The following is a 23,427-nucleotide window of genomic DNA, read 5'->3' as shown; positions in this document are numbered from 1 at the left end:
ACACTGAAGCTTCATCCACCAGGTGACACACTGAAGCTTCATTCACCAGGGGACACACTGAAGCTTCATTCACCAGGGGACACACTGAAGCTTCATTCACCAGGGGACACACTGAAGCTTCATTCACCAGGGGACACACTGAAGCTTCATTCACCAGGGGACACACTGAAGCTTCATTCACCAGGTGACACACTGAAGCTTCATTCACCAGGGGACACACTGAAGCTTCATTCACCAGGGGACACACTGAAGCTTCATTCACCAGGGGACACACTGAAGCTTCATCCACCAGGTGAACCAGTTCAGTGGGTTGGATCAGTGGGTGTGGATTCAAAACACCGGCTGTTCCCAGTTAAGAGAATGAAGCCAGTGATGCTGCTGTGGTGACGTCTCAGAATCCAGACTTTTATGTCACAACATAGACCTTGTTTTTTTCCAGTGGCCCTGTCCTACTATGGACATCACGCACACAAATACATTTGTATGTGTTCATTTTACATAGACATGCATGAACATGTGATCTATATCTCTTATTGCTTTATTACATCCCACTTCAAAGCGGTGATGTATTGTGATGTCAGTGTTCGTCCATTGGTCCACCAAATATCTCCACAACCGTTCAGATAGAAAGATGAAACAAAAAGCACATGACTCAGTCAGGAGAGGGGGTGAAGATGAGATGATGACCTTGACCTTGAGAAAACTAGGTCAAGGTCAAATTTAAACTCATGCACACTCAAGAAATGGACAAGATAGAAAGACGAAGGAGGTCAGTGTGAGGAAGACCGTAGATCCTTTGCACCGTAGATCCTTATGCTGTAGCTTTGATCTATGGTCAAAGCTAGTGCATAACTTTGACCTACCCTGAAGCTTTGACCCTGACCTACGGGTATGTCGCACGATGTTGCAGTCTCTGACTGCCTCGTTGAACCCTGCAAGGGTCAACAAGAAACAATGCAGTCACAGAGTGCAACATCCCGCAACACCCCTGAATTCAAAATTTTACCCTGACCTACTGTCATTGATCAAAGATCAAAGCTAGTGCTCTGACCTGCTGTCATTGATCAAAACACTAGCTTTGATCTATGGTCTTACTCACACTGGCCTTCTCCCTCGTCTTTCTATCCTATCCGGTTCCTGAGTGTACAAAAGTTGAAATGTGACCTTGACCTAGTTTTCCCCAGGTCAAGGTCCTCATCTCATCTCCATCCCTCTCCTACCTGAGTCATGGTCTTTAGTTCATCTTTCTATCTGTAGGTTGTGGAGACGTTTGGTGGACAGACGGACGGACGCTGACATAACAACACATCACCGCTTGAGGCGGGATGGGACTACGATCGGTTTTATTCAGAACAGGTACAGGTATGTAAAACAGGAAACATCAGGTCGCTGTTTTCTGGGCTTATTGATCGTTGTGAGGCTGCAGTGCAGCCATCCTGCCAAAGGGGGCGCCCTCGTCCGCAACGAATGGGGCGCTGAGTAATGAACCAGTTTTCAGAACAGTTGCCCCAAACGGTTGGAAGCCCCACGGGGGGGCATTGAGACATCAGCGGTTCTGACCTGTGCTGGATGCTCCTCCGGGTGAACTGCAGCTGACCTGCCCCCCCCCCAGGTGGGGGGGCTGTAGAGCAGGATCTCGCGGGATCTGGGCTGGTTTCTGTCGCGACACCTGAGCGCAGAGCAGCAGACATGGCGTCGGGGCAGCAGTGGGTGTTGGTGGAGATGGTCCAGGCGTTCTACGAGGTGAGGCTGCTGGACCCCGTCGGGGGTCAGTGCTCTTCTGGGGCTCGTCGGTCCGGTCCTGGGGGGGGGGGGGGGCTCTGATGTTCGTTCGTTTCTGTTTGTTTCCGTTAAATGTCGTCTCGTCAGACAGGAAGTCGCGCCTGTGGACTACCGGGACACTGATCACTGATCAATGATCACTGATCGTCACGTTATGTTTCATAGAGCTGTTCATGGAGAGTAACCACTGGTTACCACGGTACAGTGATCAACAGATGGACAGTCAATGACTGACGGCCGTGTTGTTCTGACCGTAGCACAACGGTGACCGTAGCACAACGGTTACGGGATAGTTCTGCCCCTGAACCGATCTTCAAACTCCTGGAAGAATCAACAGTTTAGTTTTAATCGTTTTTCCTCTAACAGGTGATCACTCCGTACAGCACAGGTAACCTACAGTCCTGTGGTACACCTATGGAACGTAGTCCTGTCATGTGACCACTCCGTCTGTACCTGAGTTCTATATCTGACTTAGTTTTGGCTCCGTGGCCTGAAGTGTTGGGGGCACAGCCATCCAAGGAAATCATCCGACTGACATGATTTATGTTGAACCAAGGCAGTCAGAGACCGAAACATCCTGCGACCTACCCTGAAAGTAGTACCTGACTGGTGCATAGACTAGTGCATACAGCATATAGCTTTGACCTTTGAGGGTAGGTCAGCAGATGAAAGCGGGGTGTAACTCGTACTCACATCAATACTCCAAACATGTTTGGTGAAACAGGGATTGTTACCATAGGTCAAACATATTTCACACCTATTCACACACTGGATGCTGATGTCTCCTTCTTCAGGCTCCTGCTTACCACCTGATTCTTGAGGGAATCCTCATTCTGTGGATCATCAGACTCCTGTTCTCTAAGACCTACAAGCTCCATGAAACCTATAAACTGACAGAGAAGGTAAACTTCTCCCACTTTGGTAGAACAAACATCTGGATCTGTTCAGACGGAGACATTATGTGGTTCCATTTGCAGGAGAAGGAGGACCTGATCGAGGAGTGGCAGCCGGAGCCTCTCACTCCACCTGTGTCAAGAGACCACCCCTCCTTCAAATATGATATTGTAACGGGGTAAATGCACCGTCCCAACCCTCGGTTCCCCTTCCCTCAAGGAGTGCAACTGATCACAGATTCAAAATTGATATTTGGTGGGCCCCATAAATGAGTCCATGGATCCTACTGCTAATAATCCCTTGAGATCTAGAAGAAAAACAGAAAAATAAAGTTTAATTTACATAAGACACTATTACGTAATAAATGTATGAATTTTTATGGTATGTACACCAGACTGCATACAGAGTGAACAGCAGTGGATTTTCACTGGAACCAGAACAACCAGAAGAACAGCTGTAGCCTCCAGTGAACCACCGTTAACCTCAGATCAAACAGTTAAATAGCTTCTGTTTCTCTGCAGAAAAGAACGTTTTAAAGAACAGGGTCTAAGGTTGTCCAAACATACAGAGCTTGATGTTTCTTTCCATAGTACTTAAGATACCTAGTAGTCAGTCAGAGAAGGGAAAATGGGGACAATGACCCAGAGTGACCTCCTGGAAAGGAGAAAATAACGCGAATAGTGACCTGAACAGTGAAAAGCAGGATTGAACAATAACCATTTGAACAATTATAACAAAGGTTTTTTTTCCACCACAGACCCCCCAGCCACAAAATCATACTAAATGGGAAGGAGTGCATTAACTTCGCATCGTTCAACTTCCTGGGTCTACTCGGCCACGAACGAGTCAAGGTCAGGGGTCGTCACTTCAGCTGTCCACACTGAGGCTTCACCTGGGTTTGAGTTCTGTCGTCATGACAGAAAACATTCAGTAAAAAAACCTGTTTTGTGTGTTTTAATATCAGGAAAAAGCTTTGGCGTCACTGAAGAAATACGGCGTTGGGACGTGTGGACCGAGAGGCTTCTACGGAACGTTTGGTGCGTGAGATGAGTTTCAAAAGTCCTCTTAGTTCACATGTCAGGGTGTACAAAGCTCGTCCATTTAGAAACCTGGTGTTGAGCTTTATGGCTTGTTTGCAGTAAATATATATAAATAATTGTCTTTAATGGTAGAATGTTAACGTTTATATGACTTTAGAAACACAGTTGTATAAATGTGTCAGAAACACTTGTGTTTCTGAATGTCTTTCTAAATGTGCATATTGGATTTTGTCATTTCTTGAAATTAAATTATTTTAATTTCATTTGAAATCAGTTGATTAAAGGGATTTCAAATTGTTAGAGTAAATCAGTACGACAGATTTACTCTAACAGTTTAACACTTGAATAAGCATCTCCCCATAACAGTTTGGGGACAGTGTGCAACAATGGGAAAGCTCCGAAAACCTGCACCGGGCAACAGTGCTGCCCCCATAGGGGGGTACCAGGTGTCATTGGTGCGTCCATCTTGATACCCTGATACCCCATCACTCTAGAACAGGGTCAGTCTGGACCACACAGGCTGCCAATTAATATTTATCAGAGGAAAGGAAAATACAGTTACCCCAAAGGGGAACTAAACGGCGTACTGAGGGGTGTCCACACCAGAAGATGAACCAGAAAAGAGTCAGAACTGAAGAACACCCCTGGATGAGAGGTGAAACATCTTCGACTGATCTAGATAAAGTCCAGTTGATTCTTTTTTGCTCTATGCAGACGTTTCAGAAAAGAGTCTAACATTTCTGCCCATCAGGCGGCTAACAGGCAAAAGTGACTGTCTAGACGTCACACAACTCCCATGAGTCTATGCAACGTACTGTGTGTGATTCCTCCTTTGTCTCCTCAGATGTTCACCTGGAGCTGGAGAGCCGTCTGGCTAAATTCATGAAGACAGAAGAGGCGATCATCTATTCCTACGGCTTTGCTACCATTGCTAGTGCGATCCCTGCCTACTCCAAGAGGGGGGACATAGTCTTTGTGTGAGTACCTGTGTGTGTTCTGACTCAGAAGCGTCCTGTACAGGAGTGGCACCGAACAGAAACGAGTACACTCAGCACAGAGGAGCTCACATTCATCCTGAAGCAGATCTGGACTACCCGGTCATGATCTGGGCTGTGTGTCGTCCTCTGGTGTTCAGGGATGAAGCCGCCTGCTTCTCCATCCAGAAGGGTCTCCAAGCGTCCCGCAGCTTCATCAAATACTTCAAACACAATGACATGGAAGATCTGGAGAGGCTGCTCCAGGAGCAGGAACTGGAGGACCATAAGGTTAGAACACTGTTCCGTTTAGGGGGGGCTGTCCCACGGTTGTTCTGATCAGAACACTGATTCTCTGACTCACATTCTGTTACAGAACCCTCGCAAAGCCAGAGTCACCCGCAAGTTTATTGTGGTGGAAGGGCTGTACATCAATACTGCAGACATCTGTCCTCTGCCTGAGCTGGTAACCATGAGCCTCACACTAAACCAGACCTGATTGTACCCGATAGACAAACAAGTACCTGGTGTCAGGGTTTGGCTCTGAACTAAACCCTCTGTGGATCTTGAGCTCGGTTAGAGGTGTGTCTGCAACGATGAGACAAATTATGTCAAAAAGAGTTTACTGAAGACGTTCAACAGTTCACAAGCTGGTGAGGATCCAGCGCTGGGATCTCCAACAGACGCAGCAACAAACCTGGAGGAGAGCCTGAATGGTGGCCCTGATCGGTTTAGTGTTTGGGTTAGACTGTCCTTAGAGGACGAGCTCATCATTAGAATGTTCTTTAACCATGATCTTGATGGTGTCTGCCATAGGTTCTCCTTGAAGGATGAGTCTCACCATCAGCCTGACTCAGCCTCTCGTGTATCACTCATCTATATGTTGTACGTCTGTACTTCTATGTTCAGAACGTTGTGTGGTAGACCAGGTGTTGTACTATCTGTGTCTGTGTAAGCACACGTGTTTTGTGGTTATTTCCATAGTTAAATGGAAATCCCCAACAGTGGTAATCTGTAATTTATTGACAGACATGGTTCTCTTAATCTGTAGTGCTGGACCTGCTCTGTGTGTGTGTACTTCAGGTGAGACTGAAGTACAAGTACAAGGTGCGCATCTTCCTGGAGGAGAGTATGTCCTTTGGCGTGTTGGGGGAACATGGTAGAGGAGTGACGGAACACTTTGGAGTCAATGTGAGTAAACCTAGATTAAAGACGGGATTATTGTGAGTGTTCTAATGCACACACTCTAAGGAAAGAAATAATCCAGGTTGAGGTAAATGTTTGGATTTATTGTCATATTGAATCAAACGTGTAGCGTTCAGTCCAAGCAGGAGGTACTTTGTGTGGTCAGTAGTAACACCGTACCCTAACCTGACGCCCTGCAGATAGACGACATCGACCTGATCAGTGCGAACATGGAGAACGCTCTGGCCTCCATCGGTGGGTTCTGCTGTGGGCGCTCCTTCGTCATCGACCACCAGGTGAACAGAGCTGATGTGTTTGATCCATGGATGAGAAGGATTCCCACCCCATGGGAGGGGGCAGACCCAAAGGAACAGGGGCCACAGGGCAACTGGGGGGGGCAAGTATTAATGAAACATTCTATTCATTCACAGCGGCTCTCAGGACAGGGCTACTGTTTCTCTGCCTCCTTGCCCCCCATGCTGGCTGCTGCTGCCATTGAAGCCCTGAACATAATGGAGGAGGATCCAGGTAGGGGAGCTGGCCCGCTGCTGATGCTCACGCTGTCATTTATCGGAGCTGCAGTGAAGTCAGCTGACAACTCTGTTATTTAGAGGCTCTCGGTTTCACCCGTTCTGTTTCCGCATTGTCGTACAGATATTTTCACGGTCCTGAGGGATAAGTCCAGACACGTTTACCAGGCCTTACAGGGGTAAGTGATCTGTGTATTCATGATTAATCTACTGCTTGCTATCAATAAAGATTGTTATTAATTTATGGATTTATAGAAAGTTTCAATTTGATTGTTATAAAACTAAGACTGAGGCCACGTCCTCAACCCGTTCACATTTACACCTACGTTCCAGGTTAAAACAGGGTGGAGCTATTTTGTGCAACTACACATTTATCACGTAAAATAATAGATAAAATAAAATACATATTTAATTACGCAATTTTCTCTCGTATCTTGCTGTTAATGTTGATTTCTATTGGTGATTACTTCACCTTTAACCAGTTTTTACTCTCAGCTCAAACAACCACCCCTCAGTGTTCCCTGTCCTGTCCATTATAAGAAGGTTCAGAGGAGGAGGGGGAGAACTACTTGTCTTGTGTGTCAGTGTTATATTGTGGTCAGGTTTCTATTGAGCCCAGTTGTGTGTCAGGGTTCCAGGTCTGAAGCTGGTGGGGGAGCCCATCGCTCCAGCTCTGCACCTACAACTGGACACAAGTTTGGGGTCCAGGGACTCGGACATGCAGCTCCTCAGGGCCATTGTAGATTATGTGAGTCCCCTCTGATCCAGATGATCACATCCAACACAAACACTCTTTACGCATCATTTTGTTGGTTTTTATTTAGTGAAAACGTAACTGGGTGACATGGTTTGTTCATTCTACACACAAAGCTGTGTTAAAGCGGCGCTTGTCCTGTCTGTGTTAGTGTTTGGAGAGACGTGTAGCCCTGACCCTGGCTCATTACCTGGAGAAGGAGGAGCGTTTCCTGCCCCCACCCAGGTAAGCGGTTCCCCACCTGTCCTGTATTACACAGCATCTCCCTCCAGTGTAATGAACACTGACAACATGAGATGTGTGAGGATGTTGGTGTTGTGTGGAGGAACTCAGCTCCCTTCCTGCCTCCAGCATCAGGGTGGTGGTCACCGTGGAGCAGACGGAGGAGGACGTCCTCAGGGCCGTGTCCTGTATCACTGAGGCTGCCTCAGCCGTCCTCAACAAATGATGTTCCACCGCTGGAGCCCAGCAGGGGCCCCAGGAGACTTCACTGTGAGCACCGAAAAGACCTTCATCAATAAACATGTCGCTTGTTTTTGTTTCTTTCCATTATTTGTCTCGTTTCTTACATCGATCAGGTCTAAATCTCATGTGTTGAATGTTCTGAATGGAGATTTTGACCCCCAGTCATCAATAAAGTCAAACCGCTGCAGTGATAGGCAGGTGTGACCACCACTGACCAATGACTAGCCGTCTGTTGACTGACCAAAGAGGATCATCAGCCTCCTGTTTAATCTGATGTCTGTTGGATTAAGAGCTAAACACTGGAATCGTTGTTTTTTAATCTTATGTCAGAACATGAAGTGAGGACCAGGGTGTTACTTTCTACTGCGTCACAAAAGGACATTTTCTATTGTCTGTCGGCAGCCTGTGGATTTCAGTATCACTCCTGTTTTATTACGTGTCATTGTGACTGTTTTAATAAAGTATGGTTGTCTTTTTGAGTAATTACGTTTTTTGGGATGGATGGATGGATGGATGGATGGATGGATGGATGGATGGATGGATGGATGGAGCTCCAAGCTTTTCATAAATCAGCATTTCTACATGTAAAGCAGACTGTTGGATTCCTTTTTTTTACATAACAAGGTACTGATTAGGCCATAACCTGAACAAATCTCATTTAACCAGAAAAGGTATAAAAGCCAAAACTATTGCCTGTAAATGGACTACCTTGATGGCAAACCGTGTTACCAGTAATTTAGGAGTAGCTGGAATCATGGCTTTACTGGCAGAAGGACACAGGGTTGATCCATCCCTAACATTTCAAAAACTGATAGTCGGAACAACAAAGCTACAGGCCAGCAGAGGGCGATAGCGACTCCACTGTTGACTTGAATGTAACTCAGCAATTGTAGGATGACAGTAACCTTTATAAAGAATGACAGATCTCTGCGTGGGTGAAGTGAAAGTTCACCTTCCTCACTGTCTTTTTTGCGCCCTTGGCGCCTTGCCCAAGGGCGTCTGGGCAGTGACCGGGAGGTGAGCTGACACCTCCCACTGTCAGCTCACATTCCGAGGATGGCTGGCGGGAGCAGGAATCGAACCGCCGATGTCTGATCATGAAGCGTCCACTCTGCCGCCCCCAAGGTTCTGGTTTAACTCCTTTCTGTGGAGATCGGAGGAACTTGAGTTCAATAGTTCAGTCTTTCTTTCAGCGTCCTCATTGGCATTATGACTGGTGATGGGCCACACCTCTTGGGAAGGGGCAGAAACAAAAATGAGTGAGGAGCGAGGAGCAAGGTGGAATGTAGCACCTCCAGCTGTAGATGGAGATCTACAGCATTTCTTATTAGGTTGTAGAGATACTGCTAGTTCAGCATGTTTTTGGAGGTGAAAAGAGGCCAAATACAGTATTTTCTGCACTATAAGGCGCACTGGACTATAAGGCGCACCCTCAATCATTTGTTTGTTTTATAATGTATTTCATTTATAAGGCGCACCGGATTATAAGGCGCACTACGGGATTATGAGAACATTTTAGGCTTTTAGATGTGCCTTATAGTGCGGAAAATACGGTAACCCAGAGAGAACCCACGCAGAACGTACAATCCCCACAAAAAGGAGTCAAACCGGAACCTTCTTGTTATTATGCAACAGCGTTACCCACGACTACACCCCAGACTAATGTTCCCTCTAATTTTTCACGTGTCGGGGAAAACACACGAGCTTCCTGTGTGCACTGATGACCACTGTCAGCATCATCAGAGGTGCACTGTGGCCTCACACCAGTGTCACACTGGTTAAAAACCTTGGAGCACGGCAAGATACATGGATTATTAAAGGAATCAAATTACAACAGCAATTTTCATTTGTTTATTTTTAATCTAAGTGATTTGGCCCACTCAAAATGAAAAAGACAAAAATCTTGTTTTTCATGAGCTGTGTAGTGTGTTATATGTGAGGGTCCTGCTTTGGCCGGTGAGGCCCAGTTGTGCCCTCTTCTGGAAGAAATGACACACACCTTTCAGACGTCACATTTTGTTCACATTAAAACACTCACATTTTGCACAATGACGTGTGCTCTTGCTTGTGATGTAGTGTAAATTCCTGTAACTGTCCGTACAATATCTAATTTCTCCTTTTTTATGAGCCTTTCTACTACCCAAAAATTATCTAATAGTAACTTCTTTTCCTTTCGACTTTTCCCTTCAGGGTCTCCTCAGCGAATCAATTGCCTCCATCTAACCCTGTCTTCTCATCCTCTTCTCTCACACCAACTACCTTCATGTCCTCTTTCACTACATCCATAAACCTCCTCTTTGGTCTTCCTCTAGGCCTCCTGCCTGGCAGTTCAGAACTCAGCATCCTTCTACCAATATATTCACTATCTCTCCTCTGGACATGTCCAAACCATCTCAGTCTGGCCTCTCTGACTTTATCTCCAGAACCTCTAACATGTGCTGTCCCTCTGATGTACTCATTCCTGATCCTATCCATCCTGGTCACTCCCAGAGAGAACCTCAGCATCTTCATCTCTGCTACCTCCAGCTCTGTCTCCTGTCTTTTCCTCAGTGACACTGTCTCTAGACCAAACAACATCGCTGGTCTCACCACAGTTTTGTACACCTTTCCTTTCATTTTAGCTGAAACTCTTCTATCACACATCACACCTGACACTTTCCTCCACCCGTTCCATCCTGCCTGGACACGCTTCTTCACCTCTTTTCCACAGTCTCCATTGCTCTGGACTGTTGACCCTAAGTACTTCAAATCCTCCACCTTCTTGATCTCTTCTCCCTGTAACCTCACTCTTCCACTTGGGTCCCTCTCATTCACACACATGTACTCTGTCTTACTGCGGCTAACCTTCATTCCTCTCCTTTCCAGGACAAACCTCCACCTCTCTAGCTTCTCCTCCACCTGTTCCCTGCTCTCACTGCAGATCACAATGTCATCTGCAAACATCATAGTCCATGGAGATTCCTGTCTGACCTGGTCTGTCAGCCTGTCCATCACCATAGCAACAAGAAGGGGCTCAGAGCTGATCCCTGATGCAGTCCCACCTCCACCTTGAACTCCTCTGTCACACCTACAGCACACCTCACCACTGTCTTACAGTCCTCATACATGTCCTGCACCGCTCTAACATACTTCTCTGCCACTCCAGACTTCCTCATACAATACCACAGTTCCTCTCTGGACACCCTGTCATCAGCTTTCTCCAGATCTACAAAAACACAATGCAGCTCCCTCTGGCCTTCTCTGTACTTCTCTATCAACATCCTCAGAGCAAATACTACATCTGTAGTACTCTGTTTTGGCATGAAACCATACTGCTGCTCACAAATGTTCACTTCTGCCCTTAGTCTAGCTTCCACTACTCTCTCCCATAACTTCATTGTATGGCTCATCAGCTTTATTCCTCTGTAGTTGCCACAACTCTGCACATCTCCCTTGTTCTTAAAAATGTGCACCAGCACATATTCTCACTACACAGCATCGCTGGCCAAAAAAGCCCAACAGCGCCTCTAATTCCTCCGCTAACTGAGGAGAGCAAGAGCCCCACCCCCCATCATGCTTACCTTCTAGAGGCACCATCGAGAGCATCTTAACCAGCTGCATCACCGTGTGGTACGGCGCCTGCACCGTTTCCTGCCGCAAGACCCTGCAGCACATTGTGAGAGCAGCTGAAAAGATCACTGGTGTCTCTCTCCCTCCCCTTACAGACATTTATAACACCCGCCTCACCCCCAAAGCCATCAGCATTGCAGGTGATAACACAGCCTTTACAACCTGCTGCCATCAGGTAGGAGACTGCAGAGTCTGGACCAGAACCAGCAGGATCAAGGACAGTTTCTTTCACCAGGCGGTCAGGAGGCTCAACTCCCTCCCTACCCTGCCCCATGGCACAGCCTTGAACTCCATCCTCCCCCTGCTCTGCCCCCTATTCCCAGCTCCTGACTACCTATCTCTCTTTCTTTCTTCCCGTCAACTCAGGGACTGTGCACACATCACTTCCCCTATGGGATTAAAGAGTGTATAGAGATGTTAACCATCCCTTAGTGTTTCGTCTCATACTTTGTGCTGTACTGTCTGATGTCTGTGTTGTACTGCCTGTTGTACTGCCTGTTTACCGTGGGTCAGAGAGGACTGTAATTTCATCTGTGCTGTATGTCGTGCATATATGGTACACTTGACAATAAAGCTGACTTTGACTTTGACTATCTAAGATCCTGTTGAACAACCCAGTCAGAAACTCTACCGCCACCTCTCCTAGACACTTCCATACCTCTACAGGTATATCATCAGGACCGACTGCCTTTCCACTCTTCATCCTCTTCAATGCCCTCCTCACTTCATCCTGACTACTCTTTGCTACATCCTGGTCCACAACAGTCACCTCTTCTAGTCTTTGTTCTCTCTCATTTTCCACGTTCATCAACTCTTCAAAGTACTCTTTCCATCTTCCCATCACACTACTGGCACCTGTCAATAGACTTCCATCCCTATCCTTAATCACCCTAACCTGCTGCACGTCCTTCCCATCTCTATCTCTCTGTCTTGCCAACCGGTATAGATCAGTCTCTCCCTCCTTACTGTCCAACCTAGCATACAAGTCATCATAAGCTTCTTGTTTGGCCTTTGCTACCTCTACCTTCACCTTACGCTGCATCTCATCTCATCTCATCTCGACCCATTTGCCTGGGTCCTGCCCGGAGTTTCTTACTCAATGAGGGAGTTTTTCCCAGCCACCGTCGCTTATGCTTGCTCTGGAGGTTATTGTTGGTTTTCTATCCGTAAAGCGCTTTGAAATGTCTTCAGATATGATTAAGCGCTATATACATAAAAGTTGATTGATTGATCTCCCTGTACTCCTGTCTACTCTCCTCAGTCCTCTCAGTGTCCCACTTCCTCTTAGCTAACCTCTTTCTCTGTATACACTCCTGTACCTCCTCATTCCACCACCAAGTCTCCTTATCTACCTTCCTTCCAGATGACACACCAAGTACTCTCCTACCTGTCTCCCTGATCACATTAGCTGTAGTTGTCCAGTCATCTGGAAGCACCTCCTAATCACCCAGAGCATGTCTTAACTCCTTCCTAAAAGTCATGCAACACTCTTCCTTTTTCAGCTTCCACCATTTCGTCTTCTGCTCTGCCTTTGCCCTCTTGATCTTCCTCACCACCAGAGTCATCCTACACACCACCATCCTATGCTGTTTGGCTACACTCTCACCTACCACTACTTTACAGTCACTGATCTCCTTCAGGTTACACCGTCTACACAAGATGTAGTCTACCTGTGTGCTCCTACCTCCACTCTTATAGGTCACCCTATGTTCCTGCCTCTTCTGGAAGAAAGTATTCACTACAGCCATTTCCGTCCTTTTTGCAAAGTCAACTACCATCTGTCCTTCTGCGTTCCTCTCCTGGATACCAAACCTGCCCATCACCTCCTCATCACCTCTGTTTCCTGCACCAACATGTCCATTGAAGTCTGCTCCAATGACAACTCTCTCACTTCTAGGTATGCTCTGTATCACTTCATCAAAGTCCAGCCAGAATTTCTCCTTCTCCTCCAGCTCACATCCTACCTGTGGAGCATACCCACTAACAACATTGAACATCACACCTTCTATTTCTAGCTTCTCCTCCTGCTGGGTCCTATTATGAAAAAGAAAACGGCATTTCTTTTTCCCTTTGGCTTGGTGACTGGTTGTGTTGCTGCCCATTCGTTTCCAGTCGTTGACTAGTTGATACTGTGACACCCCCGGTGTGACACGCCCAGTGTCATGTAATGTGATAAAGGATGACAACCACAAACTTCTTTTGGTGAGCTTCATTTCAGCATCCAGCCATTAGAAGCAACAACCCAGAACTCCTCTCAACTCTTGCTCAGCACTCAAATTTATACCCCCCCCCCCCCGGTGTCGTGAACTCATACACAACTCACACACACACAGAATAAGTCAGGACAGTAACACACAGGACATCACAATACGTTTATATCGAATTTTATTTTATGTGCAGCTCAGAATTCCTTGTGTGCTGAGACTGTCCTAACAGTACACATCCTAGAGGGAACACTGATCCTGACTAAACCGAGCTGTTGAAAAAGAAAAAGTCATCAACAAATCTGTAAACCTTACACCTTCAGATTGGTTCCTCAGATAGTTGGAGAGAATTTCTGTCAGGATTTAGACCACACTGCGTTTATTGTAACTGGGAGCCTTCTGAAAATTGAGAGTACTGATGAGGGATTCTTGAGAAAACTCTAAGACCTTAGTTTTAAGACGCCCACTTTTAGTCTGCCCAAAACAAAACCCTGTTTGAAGACTCTGGTCGGTGTGCAGCTTTAACATCAGCACTGAAGACTTCATGTTTTCAGGTGACGTTCAGGAGGAGGAGCAGGAGGAGGTGGAGAAGGATCAGTTGGAGGAGCAGGAGGAGGAGGAGCTGTAGGAGGAGGAGGAGGAGGAGCAGGAGGAGGAGGAGCAGCAGGAGGAGGAGGGATGTGACGGTGTTTTTCTCTGGGCCGGCTGGACCCTCGTTAAACTTTCGTGCAGACTTTCTGTGACACTACTGCAGCACGCCTCTGGAGGGCGCCCTCCAGTCAGTGTGTGCGTGAATAGGTGTGTGTGTGTGTGTGTGTTCTCCACACACACTCCAGTTGGTGTGTGTCTGCTCAGCGGCGCGTCATCAGGAGCTCTCCCCCATCAACAGTTGGAATGAGCGTCGCGCCCCTGGTGGTCCTCAGTGCGCGGGACGACCCCCGCTCCGCTGCCTCAGGTCCCGGACAGGGAGCGCCCTCCTCGGTCTGATTGGCTGACCGGGACAACCAGCGGAGCCCAGGGGGACCAGCGCCTCTGAAACCGGATGTTGTGTCTCCGGTCTTCTCTTCTCCACTTTCTGTTTGGTGAGGAAGGCTGATGGCGGCCCTGATGAAGACTCTGCTCTGGGGGCTGCTGCTGCTTCCAGATGTGAGGGGTGACGGTAAGAGTCTCCATTACCGACCTGGGGGGGGGGGGACCGGTCGTGTGGCCTCAACATGTCGACCAGTCCAGCAGACCGACGGGAGACCGAACCCCGTTACCGTCCGGTCCTTTGAACTGTTGGGGGTCGTGATGATGATGATGATGATGGTGATGGTGATGATGATGATGATGATGATGGTGATGGTCTTTTATTCGCTCCTTCTCTGGTCATCATACCGTTGGTCCTGCTGGGATGTTAGGGTTAGAGAAAAGTTCATAACTGCGCTTCAGGACGCCCCCCCCCCCCCGTTGAAGTCAAACCGTCCGTGTGTGAAGACCCGACGGAAGGGGTTCAACCCGATCCGCTGGACTTCAGGACTGTCCTGTGGAAACTGTTCGCCCCTCATCGGGGCCCCCCCAGCGGTGACGTTCCCCCTGGAGACCAGCGGACTGACCCCCGCAGCTCTGGAGAACCCACATGGGTTCTTTCTGTTGCGTTTGTCTGAAGAGACCATTGATTCTTTCTAGAGGCAACCCCCCCGGTGTGAGATGAGCAGCCCCTCCCCAGAGCAGCTCACACTGCGTCCTTGTAATGTTAATTAGTGACAAACCTGGGGGGGGGGGGTCTCACCACTTCCTCAGTCATGCTAATCCGTTTAATTCTCATTGTTTCAGAGGACTGATGGATTATGGATTATAATTCTGGGGTCTGTAAGGAAACAGGAGGGGGCCCCCCCTGGTGATCACCCAGAGTTTACATCAGGTCATAGCTGATCACACAATCAATCAATCAATGTCTGATTATTCTCTGCCTTTACTGGAGGTTCTGGGGCCCAATCAGTGGAGATGTGATCTAGATCTGGGTGTTGTAGTTGTGTACATGGAGCCTGATGCCTCTTCAGCGCTGCCCCCCCCCCCACAATGACCAACACAAGTCAGGATAGCGCAACACTTTTTCACTTCTAAAGTATGCAAACTCTGTACACCCCCATCTAATAAGCATTTAGAACACACTGCGTCCCTCTGATGGCCAACAGACACACACACACACACACACACACACACACACACACACACAGACACACACACACACACACACACACACACACACACACACACACACACACACACACACACACACACACACACACACACACCTCCTCCATCTCTCATTGGTGGAGGAGATTCATTAATCCCAACAGGGCGGTCTATGACAAGAAGACAGCAGAGGCGGTCTTGACTGATGGACTGACAGACTGTCGGTGTTCTGCCCCCTGGACCCGGTCTGGATCCGTATCACAGCAACAGGGATGCTCGCTGGGATGTAAACGGTTGTTTGAACACATCTCACACACCTGAAGGCGTGTGTGCAGCATGTGATTGAGCACGCTTGACACGTCTCATGGAAGACCGACATGCAATTCGTCTCACATTAAAAGACGTGATGTTTAGTCAGGACCTGTGTTGTGTGGTAAATACCTGCTGACTCCAGACTGATCAGGTTATGGTTAAAGCATCACCTGTCGGGTGACGTGAATACAGGTAATGTATAGTTAATGAATAATATCCACCTTCTCTCAATTTCACAGTTTGATAAAGTAATTCCATGTTGTTTATTTACATAAAGTGACACTTTTTCCTCACAACTCCATCAGTGTTCAAGTGTTGATTGATCGCTCCTAAATCCATGTTGATGGTGACGTATTGGCTCATATTTCTCTACTTACTAATTGATTTATACGTTTTTATTTGATACATTTCACCATTTTTAGTGATCAGAACCATCCCCAGTGTTTCTTAGTTTAGATTGCAGCTGACATAACGTATGTACTCCACAGCAGCCGGTTGATATACTGTACATCCAATAAGTACCTAGCAAATAAATTTGGGTGTCCAGGGGTTAAAACAAAAATGTATAATTATATCAACACGTAATTTGGTTTCTTAAAATCGTTCTTCCTAAGTCTGGTGGCCGTTGGCACCTCTGCTGTCACCACACGGTGGTTCTCAGGGAGGGTCTCGTCCTGTTCCTGGACTCAGGTCCAGTCTGGACTCCGGGCCGTCGGTGAATCTCCTGGTTTCCTGTCAGTTAGTCCTCTAGCTGTCCAAATATTCTTTCCTGAGAAAGTCTGGGACTGAATGTTGGCTGGAAACATTCTGCTTGATACAAAAAAATGACACTTTACATGTATTGCACACAGTGATTGGTTGCCTGCAGGTCTCCAGGTCTGCTGGTGGAAAACTTATTGTGTTTGTTAATGGGGGGTCACAGTGTGCCAAAGTGGCCATTGGACGTGGGGGGGGGGGGGGGGGCTGACAGGACGTCACTGAACCAGGTTTGACTGTAAGAAAAATGGTTCAACAGTCGATTCCTGCCACATGGCCTGGATTCCAGTCCCCCAAAGCCCATTCCTGGAGGGGTTGTCCTCAGTGGAAGATCAAGGCGATAGTAATAATCGGTTCCAAACTGAATTTTGTGGTGTAGCTAGGTAGCAAACTTCAGATGTGGCGAACACACCCTCATGATTACAGCTGTACTGTAGTTCCATACCTTAAGTGCTGTTGTACATCTTCACATTACATTTGTGTATTTGGTTCTTTCTCTCTCACCTTTTTGCACACATGAGTATTTAAGTTATTTAAAAGATGCATAATATTATGCCATTATTACTAGAGTGTGAATTTGTTTTTTCTCCCGATATAATCAACTTTTAACATAACCCCTCCAGTTGCTCCATCACAGCGCTTCAGTCACCCCTCTAGCAGAAGCGTTTGTCTTCCCCAGTAACAGTGGCGGCTTTGTTCTGAGCAGGAGCTAATAGCTGCCTGATGACAAGCACTCAGATGAGTGTGAAACTGCTGCAGGAAGGTTGTTGGTTGTTATTCTGCTGACAGAGTTGAACCACAGCAGACAAACAGCGAAGACATGCCCAGAAACATCCCAAAACATCCAGAAACACCTAGAAATGCCTAGAAACATGCAGAATAACTCCAAAACATCCAGTAACATTTAATTACCGGAATCATTCAAGAAGCCACACTCAAGGATATTTTTAAATCTTAAAATGCTCCCTTTGCTCAATGGAAACTAGCATGGTACACTTTCCCTGCCGTCCATTAGCACGCTTCATCATGTCTTTTAGGGTCATGCTATGGCAGTAGATTTTCATCTATCTTGTTGTTGCAGCAGTCACATTAGTCTCATCTTAAATTTACCTGGGCACTAAACAAGCTGATCTGTCCTCAAAAGTATTTCATAACCTGTTCACAGAACCGTTTCCATGACATCCGTTTCACCCCAAACCTGACGGTGTTTGGGACTACTGTGGTCTTATGAGGGGCGCCAGGGGGAGTGGTGCTAAGTGAGGAGTCCATGTAACGATGCGTGGTGGCGTTCAGCTACATGTCAGAGTTGTGTGAATGGAAGGAGCTATTCCACACCCCCCTTCTGCTTTGATGAAGGACTTTCTTGCAAATCACCCAGAAACGTCTTCCCCCCACTAACCACCAGGGCGGCAGTAGCTCAGTCCACTAGGTGTTGGTCTTTGGAGCGGACTGTGGCCTGTTCAAGGCCCATGTGGACCAAAATATTTGGAGTGTGCACTGCCGAGGTGCCCTTGAGCAAGGTACCCCCCAACAATTTGCTCATTGGATGCAGCATGAAGGAGTCGCCCACCTCTACCTCTCATCATTTGCATGCTTACAGGCCCCATGTGTGTGTGTGTGTGTGTGTGTGTGTGTGTGTGTGTGTGTGTGTGTGTGTGTGTGTGTGTGTGTGTGTGTGTGTGTGTGTGTGTGTGTGTGTGTGTGTGTGTGTGTGTGTGTGTGTGTCAAAGGCCTGTAATCACATTAATATGTACATGTGATAAATAACAACCTAGCCTGTAGTACCATCCTGTCATACGTCACCATTTATGAAAATAAATGATGTTAAATTATATCACTATTTAAAATAATGAATGTGGGCGGCACGGTGGCGCAGTGGTTAGCGCCGTCGCCTCACAACACGGTGGACCCGGGTTCGAGTCCCGCTCTGTGTGGAGTTCTCATGCTCTCCCCGTGTCTGCGTGGGTTCTCTCCGGGTTCTCCGGCTTCCTCCCACCTCCAAAAGTATGATCTTCAGGTTGATTGGCCGGTCCCAAATTGCGCTTAGGAATGAGTGTGTGTGTGTGTGTGTGTGTGTGTGTGTGTGTGTGTGCGTGTTTGTATGTCTTTATATGTGGCTCCGCGGTGCACTGGCATCGTGCCCGGAGTGTCCCCCGCCTCACGCCCTATGCCACCTGGGATAGGCTCCAGCTCCCGCTATGGCAGATACAGCAGCGGTACATGAAATAAATAAAAAAAAGAATGTCTAATAGGACCATTGTAGTTATATACTGTAATCATTTGTCTTTTTCTCCTGCTGACTGTTTATCTCTCAAAGTACTGGAGAACATTTAGGTCAGCTGTATAATTTAGGTCAACCAGTATAATTAATGGATCAAATCAACAAGCACAAATTATTCATGCTGTTTTGTATAATTATTCATCAGCTCAGATGTCTAACGATCACGTACTTCAGCTACTAGGAAGCTGGAACAATGCAGATCTCAACTCTTTCCTGCCTTTAGGTGACTGGAAGCGAATGACTGTTTGCTGGTTTGTCCCTGTTCTGGTACTAATTATAGTCTGAGATCTGGGACTAATTAGAGTGATGCAAGACATTCCCGTGCTAAGGGCTCCGAGTGGGTTGATTTAGGCATAGCTTTTATAATTTGAGGTATTGTTTTCCTGTCTTTTTGCACAAACTTCCTGTTTACTCTATGATCATTTGATTAAATGATCATAGAGCTGGTTATAAGACACTGAATCCACGCCAGCTCTGCTGCTTTAAGGACCAGATTGGACACCAATGTGCACTCATACCACAGATTTTTACTGCAGTTTGAAACAGTAACTAGGCATGTGAACATGTGTAGCTTGTTATGGGTGCTGTTGAGCTGAAACTGAAGAGGAGGCCTCCAAGTATGTGCAGGCAGTGTAAATGGATCACCATTGTGTATTCAACTGAGAGGTTAGCAGACTGAAGACAACAACTTGTGGAATAAGCTGTTGAAGAACTTTTGAAGGTTGAGAGAACCAGCTGTGTTCAACCCAGAATATCCTGTGGAATCGGGTTTTATCACACTTAAAGGGAATTTCCACAGATTCTCAAACAAGGACACGCCACGAAACTGGAAAATAACGGGGAGCAGTACTCCATAGGCTGTCTTTCAAAGCCGTGATCCTCGGGGTACATTGAACTCAACGTCTCACCTGCTCTCTGAAAACTGAATCCACCGCATCTACTGATCTGTGAGCAGACAACGCACCGCTTCACCTGATCACTGAGCCCCGAACGCAGCGCCTCATCTGACCTTTGAGAAGTGAACGTGTTGCGTAACATGATCTCTGGACAAGCAGCTGTGTCTGCTTAAAAGATGATGACAAAGCTGTAGCTGTAAATGCAGATTCTGTTAAACTTCAGTCTACAGCTGTACGTTACCTGCCATTAGCCGTGTCGGTTGTTTGGATCTCTGTCAGCTAATTTGAGCTGTCTTTGATTGGCTGTTGTGGTCCTGTCAGAAACTTGTATCGTGTTACTCCTAAATCCGGTCCCACTGATGTCGTATCCATCCGCCAACACGGGGTAAAGAACGAGATGCAGTCTCACTGATGTCGTATCCATCCGCCAACACGTGGTAAAGAACGAGATGCGGTCCTACTGATGTGGTATCCATCCACCAACACTTGGTAAAGAATGAGATGCGGTCTCACTGATGTTGTATCCTTCCACCAACATGTGGTAAAGAACGAGATGCGGTCTCACTGATGTCGTATCCATCCACCAACACGTGGTAAAGAACGAGATGCGGTCTGACTGATGTCGTATCCTTCCACCAACATGTGGTAAAGAATGAGATGCGGTCTCACTGATGTCGTATCCATCCACCAACACGTGGTAAAGAACGAGATGCGGTCTGACTGATGTCGTATCCATCCACCAACTAACTCGTATCTCGGATTTCGTGACGGTTTCATCTCAAATGGTTCGTTCGTGGAGCAGCTGGTGTCTTGAGGTTCTTCTCTACATTTTCCACTTCAACCTACTGGCAGGATGTCAATCAAAGAGGACGACAGCAAGACAAAAATACTGTTGTGCAGCCATGTTGTGTTGTGACTGGGGGAGTTATGGTGATGTTAGATGAACTGTAGTCTGTAGAGAGACAAATCTCTCCATCCCTCTCAGCTCCCTGAGAGGTCAAGGGTCATCTGAAGCACTGCTATCATGTGTTGGTTTTGCATACAGTAGTTGTGTGTGTTTTAATGCTGCTGAGTTTCTGTAACTGACTGTTTTTGGATGAAGGTATTTTGACCCAGGGGCAGTGTTGCTGAGTCTGTTCTTGATTATCCCTCTGAGGGGTCTGCCTGTGCTCCTGCTTTGTAGTGCATTCTTCTCTACTTGTGTAACTGTCTGCTGCTGTCAGTGAAGAACACAATCCCACTGAGGCAGACCTCTGTCCTGTTTAGTGTCCCTGCAGCCATGAAGGTTCCGTTAAAACCTCACACTTGAAGGAGGTCTTCCTCCCAACCTTCATGCTGGTGAAGAGGCGTTGAAGCGGGCAGAGCTAACCAGCTCCTCTTTCCTCACAGTTTCCTGATTGAACGTCTGACACCTCCTCTTTGTCTCCATTGGACAGTTCTGTCCCTGCTACCAGGATCATTTTAAAATGTTGCTCAAGAGACACCCACACTGTTCTAGCACAAAACCTGATCTCCCTGTCCTCCATCACTGCATCTACCAGCATCAGCTCCTTCGTCTCTGACGAGCATCAACATGCAGTTTGATTGATGTGAGGCTGAAATTGCCTTTCCTTTTTTCTTTCATTTTCAAACACATTAGACGTTCAGGAGGTGGAGGTGATGACATCAGGCCCATATTAGACAATGAGAGGAAGAAAAATCAGCTGAAAGGTATTATCTCTGGTCCTGCAGAGTAAAAGTACTAGTCACATGTTAGTACTGCTGATGAGGAACAGCTGGGGCGCTGCATGGTAATACTGGTGTGTGAGTCCTAGTGAATGGGTGAATGTTGAGGGGTCAGACTAGAGGGGGTTTACATGTAATCAGGAGCTTCAAACAGCGAACACCAGGTGTAAAAGCATGAGGGAGAAAAGACAACACACATCCACATCACATCTTAATGAGCTCATGAACACGTGACTGCCTGTCAACGGGGGTACCAGTCCTATCTGTGGATCTTGGGATCTGATTGGCTATCGTATCGTGTATTAACTATATGGGCCCGTTCGCCTGCATTCTAGATTCTGAAGGTCCTGGACGGATTATACAACCTGCCAGGTTGAACCGGGCATCACAAGGTAGCTGAATTCTCATTGGATAAAACCTCTCCAACCTAAAAATAGAACACTGACCCAGTGTTGGCCCATGATATACTATATCCCAATGTGTGTGTGTGTGTGTGTGTGTGTGTGTGTGTGTGTGTGTGTGTGTGTGTGTGTGTGTGTGTGTGTGTGTGTGTGTGTGTGTGTGTGTGTGTGTGTGTGTGTATACCATAAATATCATGCTTTCTGGGTATGGTAGGCCAGCAGACGAGCCTTGCTGGCCCTGACGGCCCACCGATGTTCAGGTGGTTCTTCAGCCTCATTCCTGCCTCAGGGCTGTTGAAGGAAAGAGTGACTCAGAGCTGCTGTGGTGGAGATAAACAGACACTGGAGCTTTGTTTCACATTTGTTTCACTTGCATTGGAATGAACTCTTCCAACACCAGTGACGCTGCCCAACCCCCACCCTGGTCTCCTGGTCTGTCTTTTGCTCTTCTTTAGCCCCCAAAGGGCTAACTATTGGAGGGAAATGTTGCTCTTTTATGGGATGGTCCTGTTGTTTGAGCCCTGTTAGGGGTGGAGTCACCCATGTGTAAACAGCTTTAAAGTGAGGGCTAACATAGTGGGTAGATAGCATCAGAGCCAATAAAGTAGAAATCCTGTCCCAGCCTAGTGATAGCATCTAGAGAATGCACGATACAGCTGTTATGTCAGACATTGTGAGCCTCTTTGTTTGCTTAGATTATGACAGTGATGGAAACTGTGGAGCAAATGTGTGCATGGTTTGTGCTTCAGAGGAAGTTACTTCATATTTATAGTAATAAAACTCTCTGAAATGTGAAAAATACTTTAGTATTCCAAGTATTCGCTCTGACTGTAAGAAAACAGGAAAAGTCCCTTTTTTTACCACATGTCAGACACTGTTAACCTTATGTATGAAGCAGAAAACTGCACTTAGAGGTGGAGGTATTTGCATAGATATTTATAGACACCTATTGGTTGCCTGCAGGCCTCCGGTTGTGCCGACTGGTCTGAGACCAGAGGGTCGTCTGATGGAGAAGGTGAATAGACCAGATTTTACTGTTTTGTAATGTAATATGGATTTAGTAACTTTCCTACAAAGCTTTTGTTCTTACTGACCTATCAGGTCTCTGGTGTGTGATATGAGGTAGTGTCCCATCATTCTGTGAATTAAGTAAAGATGTGTTTAACACAACTGTATAGTAGTAGTATTAACTTTATTGATCCTTTAAGGAGGTTCTGTCATGGAAATTGACATCTCCGTCTTACTACACACAGCACAGTGAGTACACAAAAACACACAGAAAGGAGTACCGACACCTAAAAAGAACAAGAATAACACACCACAAAATATGCAAATAAAAAGCCATAAATAAGCATAGGATTTTTAAAGTGTTTGTAGTGTTTATAGTTTATTGTGCGTGTCGTCCCTCTGCTCTCTTGTGGACTCTCTTGTTCTTCAACTC

General features: G+C 46.8%; 2 protein-coding genes across 2 annotated transcripts in view; both read left to right on the top strand.

Moving 5' to 3' along the window:
- Positions 1-1,609: 1,609 nt before the first annotated feature.
- sptlc1 (serine palmitoyltransferase, long chain base subunit 1) lies at positions 1,610-8,097 on the top strand. Its single transcript, XM_068334514.1, has 15 exons — positions 1,610-1,743; positions 2,577-2,684; positions 2,760-2,854; positions 3,434-3,527; positions 3,641-3,713; positions 4,561-4,693; positions 4,852-4,981; positions 5,067-5,156; positions 5,774-5,881; positions 6,076-6,171; positions 6,307-6,403; positions 6,530-6,584; positions 7,036-7,153; positions 7,311-7,384; positions 7,511-8,097. The coding sequence occupies exons 1-15, from the start codon at positions 1,690-1,692 to the stop codon at positions 7,605-7,607; spliced, it is 1,422 nt and encodes a 473-aa protein (XP_068190615.1). The 5' UTR covers positions 1,610-1,689; the 3' UTR covers positions 7,608-8,097.
- Positions 8,098-13,612: 5,515 nt separating this feature from the next.
- Positions 13,613-23,427, top strand: part of ror2 (receptor tyrosine kinase-like orphan receptor 2) — a 42,247-nt gene continuing 32,432 nt past the window's right edge. Inside the window, exon 1 of the mRNA XM_068335032.1 lies at positions 13,613-14,596. Within this exon, the coding sequence (XP_068191133.1) occupies positions 14,533-14,596 (64 nt within the window). The 5' untranslated portion in view covers positions 13,613-14,532. The remainder of the gene's footprint in view (positions 14,597-23,427) is intronic.

The sequence above is a fragment of the Antennarius striatus genome, chromosome 15 (genome assembly GCF_040054535.1).
Source record: "Antennarius striatus isolate MH-2024 chromosome 15, ASM4005453v1, whole genome shotgun sequence".
NCBI classification, from domain to species: domain Eukaryota; kingdom Metazoa; phylum Chordata; class Actinopteri; order Lophiiformes; family Antennariidae; genus Antennarius; species Antennarius striatus.
Note: the sequence above shows the minus strand (reverse complement) of the source record. Positions and strands in the feature narration are given on the sequence as shown.